The 14,660-nt window shown below is 31.0% G+C and overlaps 2 protein-coding genes across 3 annotated transcripts; both read left to right on the forward strand.

Annotated features, from left to right (window-relative positions):
* Positions 1–489: 489 nt before the first annotated feature.
* Positions 490–6,404, forward strand: LOC105837646 (nucleoplasmin-like protein). 2 transcript variants are annotated; one of them, XM_012682586.3, is made up of 5 exons: positions 490–743; positions 998–1,113; positions 2,526–2,739; positions 3,802–3,878; positions 4,368–4,684. In XM_012682586.3, the coding sequence occupies exons 1-5, from the start codon at positions 722–724 to the stop codon at positions 4,419–4,421; spliced, it is 483 nt and encodes a 160-aa protein (XP_012538040.1). In that variant the 5' UTR covers positions 490–721; the 3' UTR covers positions 4,422–4,684. The 2 variants fall into 2 exon arrangements, with proteins under 2 accessions (XP_012538040.1, XP_012538039.1); XM_012682585.3 differs by lacking the exon at positions 4,368–4,684 and adding an exon at positions 5,110–6,404 and having other exon boundaries at positions 494–743.
* A 137-nt stretch (positions 6,405–6,541) lies between these two features.
* On the forward strand, positions 6,542–9,789 carry LOC105837640. The gene is made up of 5 exons (XM_036284409.1): positions 6,542–7,036; positions 7,251–7,392; positions 7,635–8,038; positions 8,132–8,298; positions 8,398–9,789. The coding sequence occupies exons 1-5, from the start codon at positions 6,923–6,925 to the stop codon at positions 8,624–8,626; spliced, it is 1,056 nt and encodes a 351-aa protein (XP_036140302.1). The 5' UTR covers positions 6,542–6,922; the 3' UTR covers positions 8,627–9,789.
* The last annotated feature ends 4,871 nt before the right edge of the window (positions 9,790–14,660 follow it).

Below are 14,660 nucleotides of genomic sequence, written 5' to 3' on the forward strand. Positions count from 1 at the left end.
AGATATTATTGATCTTAATTATTATTAAAAAGCACAAGCTGCATTCCTAGCGATTATTTATTCAAAAGTTCTTTGCTTATTTTTAAAAGGCACAAAGATTCGATATATCGCTGGAAAGTCGAAAATGATAAGAAATCGGTCTGTTTTTTATAGCTGCACTGGGCTGCACTACTGAACTGGTGCAATAAAAGTTAAAATGAGAAAAAATATATATTTGTCTCATCGTAACTCATTGTACCAGTTCAGTAGTGCATCTCAGTGCAGCTATAAAGAACAGACCACGAGAGAGAAGATTAAATAATCAAGACTTTTTTTCTAATTAAGATTCTAGAGGATTTTCAAGAATTCGGAGTACTTTTTTCGATTTGGCCGCGGCGGGCGCGTGGCAACGCCGCGCGGTCTGCGATCGACCAATCGGCGCGCGGAACGTAGCTGGGCACGCAAGGCCAGCGGTAATAGGGTACGCGAAACTCATTTTACTACGCGCTCGTGCGACGACCGGCACGTGCTGCGACCGTTCCCTCGCGCAGTAACACAGCAACCGTTGCGCGCGCGGCGTCACTCTCTCTCAAGTCTCAATCCGACACTCCATACTCCATCACCGCGCACGGCACGCACACGTCCACTTCGCCGCTGCCGCCGCCACCGTCGTCGTCCCCTCGGGCATACACATCCACGCATTACACGCCGACGAGAATCCATTGATAGCGGACCGATCGCCATGGCAGAGGAGTATCTGTACGGTGAGTATCGTCGGTCACGGTACCGCGGTCGCCGTGGATCAGTTATTTCGCGGCCCACGCGGTTACTTACGTGCCGTCGGCCATTTAAGCGCGAAGGGGATGCACTGTCCGAGACGCCGGCTGCGGGCCTTCGGCCATTGCCGACTCGGGCGCCGAGTCCCCATTGTGTCCGGCCCGGGGCCGGCCGGCATCGCCGCCGCTCTCCCCGCATTCTCTCGTCCCCGGGAGTACGACCTTGTGACTTGTGTGTCCAGGTATCACCCTTGAGGGGCCGAACGCAAATGAGGTATGGGACCCGGAGCACAAGAACGATGACTCGGACGGCGCGGCTCAGCACATCGGCGCCGATCAGAAGCTTATTATAAAAATGGTGAGTGTGCCACGAGGTTCCGTAGCGTGACAACGGGGACGTCGTTGATCGTCCCCGTTGTCGATAGAAAGAGACAGAGAGGAGCTGGCGCGCGATATGTCGTCTCCGCGAGCATCTTCGACGCCCTCCTGCACCCACCACCTGGTGGAGCGTACATCTCGACCGCGGCGCGTCATCGTCATCGTCATCGTCGCGGCGATGTCCGGTTTCTCCGACGACTCCGCATGCCGCGTTCTCAATCGGAGATCCCGCGATTTTTTTCTTTGTAGCGCTCGTCGTCGCCGAGGAACGTTTTGCGCGCGAAACTTCAAGCTCGTCGACCGCGCGAGCGATCTCGCTCTCGAATCTTCGGGACAACAGTCGGCCACGTTGTCTCGTCTCTCAGGAACGCGATCGCGTCGTCTACACGTACAGACTGTTCCAAGGCCTCCGATTCGACCGAGAGGTCTTCTATCAAATCTCATTTATAACGCCGCGATTGATTCATCTTCTCGTTAGAAGCTGTGTTCCGAAATTCCATACTGTCGTTTTTCAGTACTAGCATCGTATATCGGAAACGCAGCCATAATTGCGAGCTCGTCTCTCTGACGAACACTGGGAAAGTTTGATGCTTGGCGCCATTTTTTCACAACGGCTTCGCCCTTCCCCCCACTTTACCTTAGATAGGATCATTCTATTATGTCGCGGGATATAAAGATTATAACGGAAATTTCGTTGCTGAGTCGATTTGAATGAGCGAGCATCGGAACAATTTATCTCGTGGAACGTAGCTTGAATTTTGATAGAATTCCGTAGTACGCGTACCGGTTTCCCCAATTACAGTGTACAACCAAGAAGTAAATAATGAACATTAATATGCTTGTCGCGAGTAATGTTGTAAAAATCTACGTAGTTCATCTACTCCATCACTTTTTAGCTAAATTTGCAAGAAAAAAATGTTATTACGATATACATGATACACGACACTCTTATACTTTGCAATTCTTGTTATAATTGATAATAAACTATAAATTCACAAAAATATTGTAAATCCATCTTTTTGGGGGTTTATTCTTTTATATACACAAATGTAATTGTGTATAATTATTTCTTTTTCAGGGACAATATTTTCCTAACCTAAAAGATAAAAATTAATCGGATAATTTTCAAGAATAAATTTATTTGAAATAAAAAAATATACTTAATAAAAAATAGAAAAAATTAAAAGAAATTTAAATCTATAATTTTTCTGATCTTTTGTTTTTCATAAAAATTAATTACTACTTTACAACATTTAAATTTAGGACAATTTTTGAATGTCGATAAAAATTATTTAAAAAAATTTTTTTAAATTGTAATTATAGTTATAATTGCACATATTAAATATAATTATATATATAATTTTTTGCATGATTTTATTATATATTTTTTAGGCTCTTCTGGGGCCAGAAGCTAAACCTGGAGAGCTCAATGTTCTGCAAGTTGAAGCGATGGGATTAAAGGGACCCATCAAAACGCCAATTGCCTTGCTGGAGATGGGAAAAACAGCACAGATTATTCTTGATCTTAGTTTCCCAGATCCTCCAGTCACATTCACATTGGTTAAGGGCAGCGGACCTGTTCACATAGTAGGACACAATCTGCTTGGTATGTATTTCTACATAATAAATTTATCTAGAGTTGAGTAAATTTATAATTAATATCTAAAAGATCATATTTGATTTGTTTACTCTGTTATCCTTGGAATAAGTTTATGTTTTGAAAACTTCTTATTACATATAGCAAAATATTTTTCTACTATAAATTCTTTATATCTGGAGTTTTAAACCTGAATTTGCTTTATAAGCAAACTTTAGTGTCAAGTTAATCTAGTATCCATCAATGTTTTCATGTTTCATATTTTATTAAATGTTGTATGTTGTACTTGTACACTACAATTAAATACAAAATATTATATACCTCCAAATATACATATTTTCTAACAAATGTTAAAAATATCTATTACTAATCTAGTATTTCTAATCGTTCTAAAATTGTCAATGGAAAATTTTTTTATTGTCAATATCTATATTTATAAAAATATATTAAATAAAGGCGATAAAATTGAAATTGGTGGACGCCTTAAAAAAAGAGAATTTTTTTTTAATATTGAGAAAGTTTATAAAAATATAAAAATATTAAATTATTTTATTATTTTATATGTATTGTTTACATACTATAAATGTTTTATATATTTTTATTTCTTAGTTTTGAATATGTATATAAATGATGCATACTCTTCTACTTAGCATCAAATACATAAACATTTTAAAACTATATGGATATAAAATAAATTTTGCAATGTGTATATATTTATATAACACACACACACACACACACACACACACACACACACACACACACACACACATATATATTAACGTGTTTGTAATTCTAAAGTGACAATTATATTCATTGTATTTAATTTGATTTAATCTGATTTCACTATTATAAAATAATTTATTATATACATATATTATGAGAGAGATATATTTTAATTAATCCATAAAATTTCAGCAATCAAATTTACTTTTGTTTTATTTTAATTCACTATACCTGATATGCACATGGACTTAATAATACACAATATTTAATAAAATTAATTTGTTAAATAATTATCTTTCTTGTTAGAAAAATAGAGTTTTTTTTCTATCATAATCTTTATTATAGGTGCCCACATTGAAGAATTTGATGAAATAGATGATGACATGGAGGAAGAGAATATCGATGACGAAGATGATGAAAAGGTATGAATTACAACGTCTATACAAATATACATACATATATACATTATGCATCGAAAGACAATTGAAATACATATTTTATAGTTAACAAATTTTATTATAATAAATTTAATAAAAATTTCATAAATGTTACAATAAAAATAGAAATTATTTTATTTAATTATTAATACAATAAATGTAGCAAATTTCTTTTGAATGCAAAATGTATTTGAAAATTATTATAAATTATAATTTGTTGTAAAGAACTTGCTAATGTATGTACCCATGATATCTAGTTTATTTTCTCTGTTACTAGAACGGTGCTGCCCAAGATATGTAACTAGTCATTGACTTGAGTGTATCTTTTACTTTCCTTTTTCTATCTTCATTAAGAAAATGGAAAGTAATAAGTATGAATGTCAATATATGATAAGCCAATGTCCAGAATAAATCTTGGAAAGCACTGTACATTAATATATTAAATTATATATATATTATAAATATCCATTTCAGGCACCGCGAAAGAAGCGAAAGCTTTTATCAGAAGATAAAAAAAACGGTGTTTAATAAGTACGACCGTAAATGTAGAATAGAATAATAAGGCAGAAGTAAACAATGCGATAGAGTGCATCTTTTAAAAATATTACAATAATGCATTAGGAATATTTTTTATTTAACTTGAAATTTTATCTTTTAAGATACTTTTGAAAAATTAGAATTTAAGGAAGGGAAAGGATTGCCGTAATTTACAAAAATTCATGAATGTATTTCTTGTGTTCTCATTCATATTTCATGTTTTATTTTTGTAAAATAAATCTTATTTTGTAAAACATTGCTTTATTTCTTACTAATCACGCTTCCTTTTTTTTTTCCATTTTTGCTGTGATGCATTTGAATGAATTAGAATTGTTTGTTGGATTCTAGAAAAAATTTAATATTATCATATATTAATATTTCTATTGACGAATATACAAAACATTCTTAGTAAATTATAATTATTGGAATAACGAGTAAATAAATTAAAATTTTAATCTAATTGTAAATTTGACGGAATTACATATTCTTTTCCTTGAAATTTTCACTAAACAGAGCATATGACGTAAATGTATTATATATATATATAAAGCTTCCCTATAGTTATTTCTTTAATTATATTTTATAATATGCAATGTTTAAATATTATTAGATACGGAAGTATCATCAATGATTTTGCGTGTAGAACGAATTTTATGATTACATTTTATATTTCTTGTAGGATCCTGAAGATGAAGATGATGAAGATGATGAACCTAAGAAGAAGAACGCTAAATTAGCAGCTGCAGCTAAATACAAAAATCAGGCTAACAAGAACAAGAAAAAATAAACATAAGCCTTAACATTATGGAAATAAAACAAACTCTTAAGTTAAGATTTACTATACATAAGTCCATCATTATCATCCGCGTTTTGTGCGAATCTAGTATCATTTCATCGAATTACCACACACGAGACGAAACGGTTGCCTTCCACCTTTCTAAAACACAACTGGACCAATATTAATAAGATTAAGATATAATTTTCAAATAATTTCAGATTTCGCTCGTGAAAAAGATGATTTGCTTTACTTGAAAAAATGATTTGTGCTCTTTGGCTAATTTTTTAATGCTTCTCTCCAAAGTAAACTTTATTATTATTATTATTATCTCAATTATAGACTATGCATGCCTCTAGTATGCTTGAATATTTTTCCAGTATAATAGATATTTAGCGATTAGAAATACCGACATTAAAGAAAAGCAGATGTTTGCTGCAAAATTTTTATAAATACAGTTTCTTTGTCTTTAAAAAATGTTTTATTATATTGAAATGCTTGCGATTTAAGGTAGAATTAAATTTTTTCTGATAAAATTTTATGTTACTGATTAAAGAGAGAAAACATTAAAATAAATATTGTGTTTTATTTCTTCTTTGTTAGATGAATTATTGAAAATTAAGATATAAATACACAGTTTTGACATAACAAATCAGTGTATCTAATAATTTCTGGCCCAGTTGTTGTTACTGTAAAATTTATGGAAAGCACGAATGGATCAAAATATTGTATTTTTTATTTTTTCCCGATGTGTGTTCATAGCGACACGACTCTTTCAAAGATTCGGAAATATATTCTGACAACCATTTAAACACGATTTTTTTAAATAGTTCTCATGTAAAGAATTATAAAACTAAGGCTCCTGTATAATTTATTATTTTCGTGTGTACAAGATGGGGAAAGGATTATTAGTCACTCAAAAATCCTAATTCCAAAATTATACTTATGTAAAATCTCTAAAAGTATCAACATTGAAAGAAGAATATACACGTCATCTCCACATTCATTCCATTTGATGAAAGGTAATAGAAATGGAAGTTACAGGTGTACTGGATAAGAAATACACTTGCATCAGTATCATTGTGCTATTAAAGCATATATGTGATGCATGTATAAAAAAACTACGTGCGATTGATAAGTAGTCTGTACACCTATTTTGTACATATACGATACAATAAAAAATTTCACAACTTTTAAAATCCGTATCGCTTGAGTAAATTATTCATTTGAGTATAACCTGCCGTGTTATAACAAATAATATTTTATAATCTCTTATAAAATCTAAATGTTATTTTAAAAAATAATTATTTCTGCAGAAATTACATTTTTTTATTAATTCAAATAAAATTAAATCGTTTAAATCTATAAGTACGCACACACACACATACGAATGATATTTACAATTACTTTCAAACTTTTTGACAAGTAACCTTTGTAACTTTACATAGGTTATTTATATAGAATTAATGTGTAACATGTCAAGTTCTCTTTTACTTCATCTTAAACTTAAAGAAAAACCATCATACTTTTATGGTGTAGAAACTTCAATTTAAAACAATTTTATACGCATATAATTAAAAAAATTTGAATAATATAAACATCGACTGCTGAAGTTAAACACGAAATGCCTGATACCATATAACCAATATAATAACATAATAAGAAAATCATTTAATATATCTAAAAAAGGTATTACGGATTGGAGTTAAATATTGATATGCAGAATGTTAACTTAAATGAATGTTTTACTAATATCGAAAACAAAGTTTCATGTGACTCTGCAAAAAATGACATCACAACAGTTGATCATGAATTTGTAACTTCACCGCAAGTATGTTAGTATTTTACTTAATTATATCAATAAATTAATTATTGATAAATTATAAGAAAAAATATCAAATTTTTATTCATTTATAATATAAAACATTCTATATAAATAACTTGTCGGTAAATTATTTTAAATATTATTGCTTGCATATTTTTATAATTTTATAAATTATTAATGAATATATTATTAACTTTGATTTTTAATCGTATGCATCAAGATAGCAAAATTAAATGAAGTTATAGCAAATTTGAAAGATGCTATACAAATAAAAGATGTACAATTAGAAAACTCACATCGAGAGAAGAGTAGGTTACTAGCAGAGCTAAAGAAGCAACAAAGATGTAACAGAAATCTTAAACGTAAGACTTAATCATTGTGTATAATTTTTAAGATATATGTTAAAACTTAAAACATTATCAGATTTTTATTTCCAATTAAATTACACTCTCACAGTATAATACGTAAAATATATAATTTTTACACCCAACTTTTTTTATAAAATCAGGTTTTTGTATAAAGGATATTGTAATAAGCTTTAATAAATTGATTAATTAAACAGACACGAAAATAAAACAGTATGTATTAATTATTTTTATTGTAGAACAGTTAGATGGCGAGAGAATTTTTTATCAAAGAGAGAAAGATCATTTCATTGAAGAAATGCAACGGTACAAAGGCAGATATACTGGCAATATGTCCAAGTTTCAGCGGCAAAGATATGAAGAGCTCGAAGAAACGCAAGATTCTTTGGAAAGAGAAAATAAGCGGCTCAGAGCGGAACTGGTAGACAAAAACAAAGTTACGTATAATCTATGCGTGAAGTTTCTTCGTATGAAGTATGCTAAAGACACATTAAGATATAAATTGGATCAGTTGCTGCAGGAGCATTTGCTAGTAATGGCAGAGATGATGGAGAAATTGGATGAAGCGAGAAAGGAACTTAATTTAATTGTGTCGGAGAAATTTCAGGAACCGTTGCCTCTTAATAAAGCTAAATTTTTACAAGTAAACAATGATACATACATCTCTTTCTGTTTCCTGTTGTTCACAACTCTTGAATTCGACATATTAATACACAATATCGTGTGAATCATTCAGGTCGTACAAAGAAATAATAGATTGACGTACGAAAATGCGACGTTAAAGGTACAGGTTCATCAACTTACGGAAAATATAGAAAAGTTAAAAAGCCATATGCAAAAACCGAAAAAGATTAACGTGGACGCTAAAATTATTGAAAAATTAGCAACGCAAAGCAGTACAAGGTACGCTGCTTGACAAAAAAAGAAACTTATAGCACATTTTCAATATTAAATCGAATCTATATCTAACATTATTGATATAAAATATAATTATATGTTTAGATTCACTCTGAATAGAGCAGAAAAAGCCGCTTTACTTTCTAAATTATCTCAACCTGTTGATCACACCGAAGACGCGGAAACAATCTCGCGAGTGAATTCTGAGAGTACGGATGACTGTATGTTTAATGATACGAGACACATTAATGACAATTCTAAAGAATTTCACGCGGAACGCGCTGAAAGCGCGCCAGGAATTGTGGAAACGTCCATTTCTCGACGGAATAGATGATTCTTCGAAACAGATAATCTGTGTTTGTATAAATATATTGTCGTACATACTTCCAAAGGACTTTTAAGAACATTCGAATATCTTAAGGCATTCCCTCGGCTAATACTGTATGAGATTCATATGTATACATTTTGAATATTTTCAATAATCCGTTGAATTAATGTACAAGATATAAGATACATAATCGCTTCCTCTTGTTAATGATTGCTAATATCAAAAATTTCTTTATACAATTGGGAAATAAGAAAACATCGAAAAATAGGAAAGTCCTAATTGAAACCAAATTACTTAATGTAATTAAAGTGATTAATAATATCGAATAATTATTATTGTATATACTAACATACTTGTATGTTTGTATGGTACCGAAATTCGCGTGTCAGGTTCTATCATCTTTGTTTCAGCTTGTCTTTTGATTATACATCTTAGAATGATTTGATTATACATCTTATTTGATATATAATTTTACTTTTTAACAAAAATGTTTTCTATTGATGTTCTAATCATCACGCAATGATACAAAACGAAATTTATTTACAAACAGAATTCCTTTTATGTTAAGTGATATAAAAAAACTATAATAAAAGGTCGTTCTTTATTCTTTTTCTTTTCATTTTTTTTCCTCTTCATCAGTTCATTGCTCTCATTTTTTTGCATAACCAAGTAGTGCAAATTTCAACCCTATGCTATTTTCATTTTATGTAGACAAGGTCATCGACTTCAATTCATTTTCTCCACAATTCAGCGTCAAATAAAACAAGAATTTCAGAAAGTAAATTGACACTGATCGACCTGTTGCATTGTTATCGTTAGTCTATTCTCTTCGCGGTGTAGATTATTAAAGATCTTATTAATATATTGTAATTATGAAAGCTATGAACGTAGGGAATGAACCAATACTATTTCATAGTCTGTCCCTCTTCCCTCTCTAATAAAAATTATCGATAAAATGCAGAAGGGACGTCAATCCGAGAATGAATTCGTGGGCGTTCGACTATTCTATATCGGACCGCGGTGACGATTAAAGCGATAAAAAAAAGACACAGTGTGACGCATATACTTCTATCGCTTCTAAATAAATATTTTATGCTCAACCTATCCATTAGATACAGGCACAATTTGTATTTTTTCCTATAATTAATTTTCAAAAATACTATATATATATATAAGCTTTTTTTCAGAAATTTATATATCATTGACTAGTACAAAAAGAACAAAAAGTCAAGTAACTGTTGAATAAGTTAAATAATTAAATATTTAAAAAATGTTGAATGAACAATCCTTTCATGAATGCGAAATCAGTCATCTTGGCGTAATTTCAGAATTTTGCAGACGATACGATTATCCGACATTTCCGTTTTACCATCATTAATTATCGAGATTTGCTAGCTTGGCGGACATGGCCGATATCGACGATTGTAGAAAACACGTTTTCGACGAGAAAACGGATTTTTCGACATACCCTCATTGGGGATTGAGCAAAAGTCGAGAAGCGTTGAGTTTACCGTGGTGAGTCTTCGCCGCTCACCCTGTGGCAGAAAGGGAAAAGAAATGCGTGTCAGCGGGTGGTTAAGTGCTACCAGGAAAACCTTTAGAACAATTTATCGGTTCGACCGCGAGCTCCGATCGTTTCCGAGTCCCTATTGAGTATCGCACAATGGCAGGGGACAGGCAATAGGAACAGCAAACAGAAATTATGAATAAGAAATTATTTTTCCCGATAACATAATAGCAACAAGAATCAACCATTGGCTCATATTGCTATCACGTTATTGCACATCGGAAGTAATAATTTCATATTTATAATTTCTGTTTCTGCACAATCCGCGAAATCGTGGACTGCATCAACAAAGCGTGCATTCTCGTCACATATTTAACGCTAAATGTGACAATTTGATATACCGAGTTTTACTTGTCGCGCGCGATATTTGCATCCGCGATGCTAAATGTGTATTATGAAGAATAATATATCTCTGGCTTTAACCTTTCCAATATATGAAAAAGCGAGAACGGATAATTAGTAAAATCAGTTTCCATTCTAATGTTATCGAAAATGATAATTGAGCCGAGCAAATAGCAAATTTTCTCTTCTTTTATAAATATAGAAGGAGAATCTTTAATATTTAATGTATCTGATCATTTCGGAAATATTTCAAAACTCAATATACGTGCATTTTTTATCATGAGATCATATAAATGTAATGGTATTTTTGAGAATGTCTAAATGTATTTTATATCTTAATCGCGAACAGAGACGTCTCTTTCATCGTTATGTCGTAAACTTTTTATCGCAAAACTGTTTGAAATCTTCTATACTGTCAGATGGAATCCGCGCGGATTCTTCATCAGGCGATACATTTGTCATTGTACAATAAAAATGATTGAAACGTCGACAGATTTTCCAATTTTCACACATACAATAAAAATGAAATTTTAAAATCAAATGCATTTCTAAGAAAATGGCATTATTTTCGATTTAACTGGAACTTACTCCCACATTGAAGATTTAGGATCTTTTTACGTATTATATTTATACATTATATATTTATACATTAACTTAATATTTTATTTGTTGTTAGAGACTTTTTTTTGTTATTATAACAGATTTTTACATTTTACATAAAATAATTATTTAACTCGTAGTTATATAATTAAATTTAACTAACAGTTATATAAATATACGTTTTAAAAAATATCAAATTAACAGATAAAAATGAATAAAAATATATATAATTGATTGTAAAAATTCAATTTTGCGAATAAAAATGTAATCTTTTAACAAATAAAAATTAAATTACAATCAACTTTCCTATACTATTGAAATTTGATTCCTAAATTATTCCAGATAATGTATCAATATTTTAAGGTTCTTTAATTAAATCGATAAAAAATAAATAAAAAATTACGTTGTATTCGACAGTGAAAATTAAAATAAACAAAATTTATAAATTATGATTCCATTACTATGCTTGCCTTCGGCGTGTACCTCCGATTCCTTTTAGTGACGTAAATGCTCATACCTACAGCAACAATATTTTTCTTTACATCATCGAAGTAAACACTTAAATTGAAAACATATCCGGAGTACAAAAAAAACAAAATTACAAAAATGTCTTTTATTATAAAAAATTTGTAAGGAATATTTTAAATAAAAATTCTCATACGTAATTGAAATAAATCGATTGTTATGTATAAATACAAATAAAATACATGTTGTGCGTATATATGTGTGTGATTCATAGACAAAAGCATTTGAACTTACAAGGAAGATTTCTATAACAAATAGCAATGTTTGGTATTTATTTTATTATAATAGTTCATTGCTCACGCAATAAACAGCGATCTCAAAGCAAAATTCGCCTACGTATAGGCGAATGGAATTCAAATTTAATTCCATTATAATTAGCTAATTAATTGTATGGCCGCTAATCATGTAATGAGTAGTTTAACATCTATAACTAAATAGTAGCATCTATCAGGCTATTTAAGAGGTAAACATTTTACAAAAATATTAAAAAAATGTTTTAAAAAAGGTATTATCCTATAAAAATCAACGACAGAGAGAGAGAGAGAGAGAGAGAGAGAGAGAGAGAGAGAGAGAGAGACAGAAATCATATAAGAAATGTTTTAAATTCAATTCTTATATAAAAGATAAGACGTTTAATACTTCTTCAACATGTAAATTGGAACAACATGTAAAATAACATTTCTAAGAATATTCGAATGAGTGACCATTCATCATGCATGGCCCGAAAGTTATTAGTCGTTAATTATCGGATATACATGACGTTGGCAGAGTTTTAATTACATCGATTTTCCTTTTCGCGAAACATTCGTGGCATTTGTAATTTTTTGTGGTAATTTTTTAATTTAACAGCTTTATTACTTCTAGGAAAAAGAATTATGTATAAACTATGTATAATGAAAAAATTAAATATTAAGATACTATTTAGACACCATCGATTTTGAAAGTTTTTAAATATCCACATATAAACGTATAAGATAAAAAATCTTAATAAATATTGATCACAAACTTAACTGTTCCTAAAATATAAACAATTTTATATGTTAATATCATGACTGACTTTTACACTAAAAAAAAAATCAAAATATTAACAAATAAATGTTACTTGTAACGCATTCTTGGATATTTATTTTGTTATCAAATCAAATTTTTTATGATTATAAATGATTTGATAACAAAAATATATTTCTGTGTATCTCATTTTTCTTATTAATTGGTTTATTTGCTAAAAATATAATGTTATTTCATCGTATTTAAATTTTTTTTTTTTTTAAGTAAATTTATATTCCACATATAATTTTTTTAATTAAAATTTTCTTCTTCTCAGTACACATGTCTTGTACTCGTTGGATATAGTATGGATAAAGTAACTGAAACATTCTCGAAACAAAAGGAGCACTAACTCCCGGCATCGAATATCCTTCTCAGACCTTGCAATGTGAAAATTTATCTCAGTGTTTAAACCGCGTCTAAATGTGTGTCCCCTTTCCCCTACACACAACCACACACATTCAAATTCTACATACTTCATCTGTACTAAATTTTCAAGTGTGACAGAAGAAAATCGCAGAACCAACATATAGGAAAGCTTATCTATATCTAACGAGTGCAATAAATCAAAGTCAATAAATAAGTCAGTCATAGTAATATATAAAATTGTTATGTTTAGGATTTTTTTATCCAGTATAATACGTTTTATCTATTATACGAATATTGAATGGTTTTTTATAACACCTTGTATATTGAACATCATATCATACTTTAATCATTATAATAACACTTAATTTGATCCTAGTACACACATTATGGAAAATTTATTACAGAAAGATACACAAGAGAGTAGTGTCAAGCTTAAAATAATTCTGCAATTTTTCGCGGCTAACGATGCGGCTATCTCTTGTTCTTTGTTCTTTATTATGAAAATAATCGATAAGACGTAAAGTTAATATTCCTAAAATAGTTAACGTAAATTACATTACCATAGAAAGAATATTACAAAAATATCTTAGCGTAATTTTTCTCTCATAAATCTCTTCTCAAATTACAATTGCCGAATGTGTAAAACGACTTTGACTTTTCGTATTTTACCAGATAGATGAGCATCCGGTAGGAATAGACAGACAAGGAAAAATCGCCGATTTGTAATATGTAATTTTAGTGAGGACGTGAAAATGAGGAGTAGGAGGGTGACGTCGTGGCGCGCGGTACAGCGTTGACATTCTAAAAAATGATCAACCTTCAACCCCCGTTACGGTTTCACCTTCGACGTCGCGCTTTCGAATTCTCACTCACGTCTACAGGCAATAACTCCCACTCACGGTTATAACTCTACTGAAAGACGGACGACGGTCGATATAACTCGGCCATTTTGTAGATAATTGCGAGTAACGCATCGCCACTTGTCCGTCTTGTTAATGAGAGATAGATGCGCGCCAAGAGCGCCTGGCCACAACAATAGGAAACATTCACAGCCTTCCTGTGGAAACAGACTCCCTGATTTTTTTTCGCAGCGTAGATGTGTTCACGACGTCTTGGCCACAACAATAGGAAACATTCACAGCCTTCCTGTGGAAACAGACTCCCTGATTTTTTTTCGCAGCGTAGATGTGTTCACGACGTCTTGGCTCACCTTTTGTTTACAGCTAATTTTTCTGAAATCTAACATGATCACCTTCCTTCTATCTACAAATAACTACAAACAGTTAATTTTCATAAATGCAGGTTAACTGAATTTTAATTTAATTTGTTCTTTATCTTTTTGATTAAGAATTATGAAAGATAAAGAATAAGTTAAACTAAGATCATAATTAATCTACATTGATCGAAATGAACACAAGTTAGACACAATAGCTATTTCTTTTCTTTTTTGCGAGAAAGCTATTGAATTAATTGAATACTAATTACAAATATATCGTGGATCTAAATTTTTTTAATTACTCAATTAAATAATAATTGCAAGCCGCGCATGATTCAATTAAATTATTCAATTAATATTTTTCCTATTAAAAT

Source organism: Monomorium pharaonis, chromosome 3, assembly GCF_013373865.1.
Source record: "Monomorium pharaonis isolate MP-MQ-018 chromosome 3, ASM1337386v2, whole genome shotgun sequence".
In the NCBI taxonomy this organism is placed as follows: domain Eukaryota; kingdom Metazoa; phylum Arthropoda; class Insecta; order Hymenoptera; family Formicidae; genus Monomorium; species Monomorium pharaonis.

What these genes read in the sequence shown, in the direction of transcription:
- LOC105837646 (XM_012682585.3), top strand. Translation starts at nt 722, where the DNA reads ATGGCAGAGGAGTATCTGTACG. An exon ending in GGCAGAGGAGTATCTGTACG is followed by an intron (nt 744 to 997) that starts GTGAGTATCGTC and finishes TTGTGTGTCCAG; the next exon opens with GTATCACCCTTGAGGGGCCG. An exon ending in ATGACGAAGATGATGAAAAG is followed by an intron (nt 3,879 to 5,109) that starts GTATGAATTACA and finishes TATTTCTTGTAG; the next exon opens with GATCCTGAAGATGAAGATGA.
- LOC105837640 (XM_036284409.1), top strand. Translation starts at nt 6,923, where the DNA reads ATGCAGAATGTTAACTTAAATGAATGTTTTACTAATATCGAAAACAAA. An exon ending in ATAAAGCTAAATTTTTACAA is followed by an intron (nt 8,039 to 8,131) that starts GTAAACAATGAT and finishes TGAATCATTCAG; the next exon opens with GTCGTACAAAGAAATAATAG. An exon ending in GCAACGCAAAGCAGTACAAG is followed by an intron (nt 8,299 to 8,397) that starts GTACGCTGCTTG and finishes TTATATGTTTAG; the next exon opens with ATTCACTCTGAATAGAGCAG.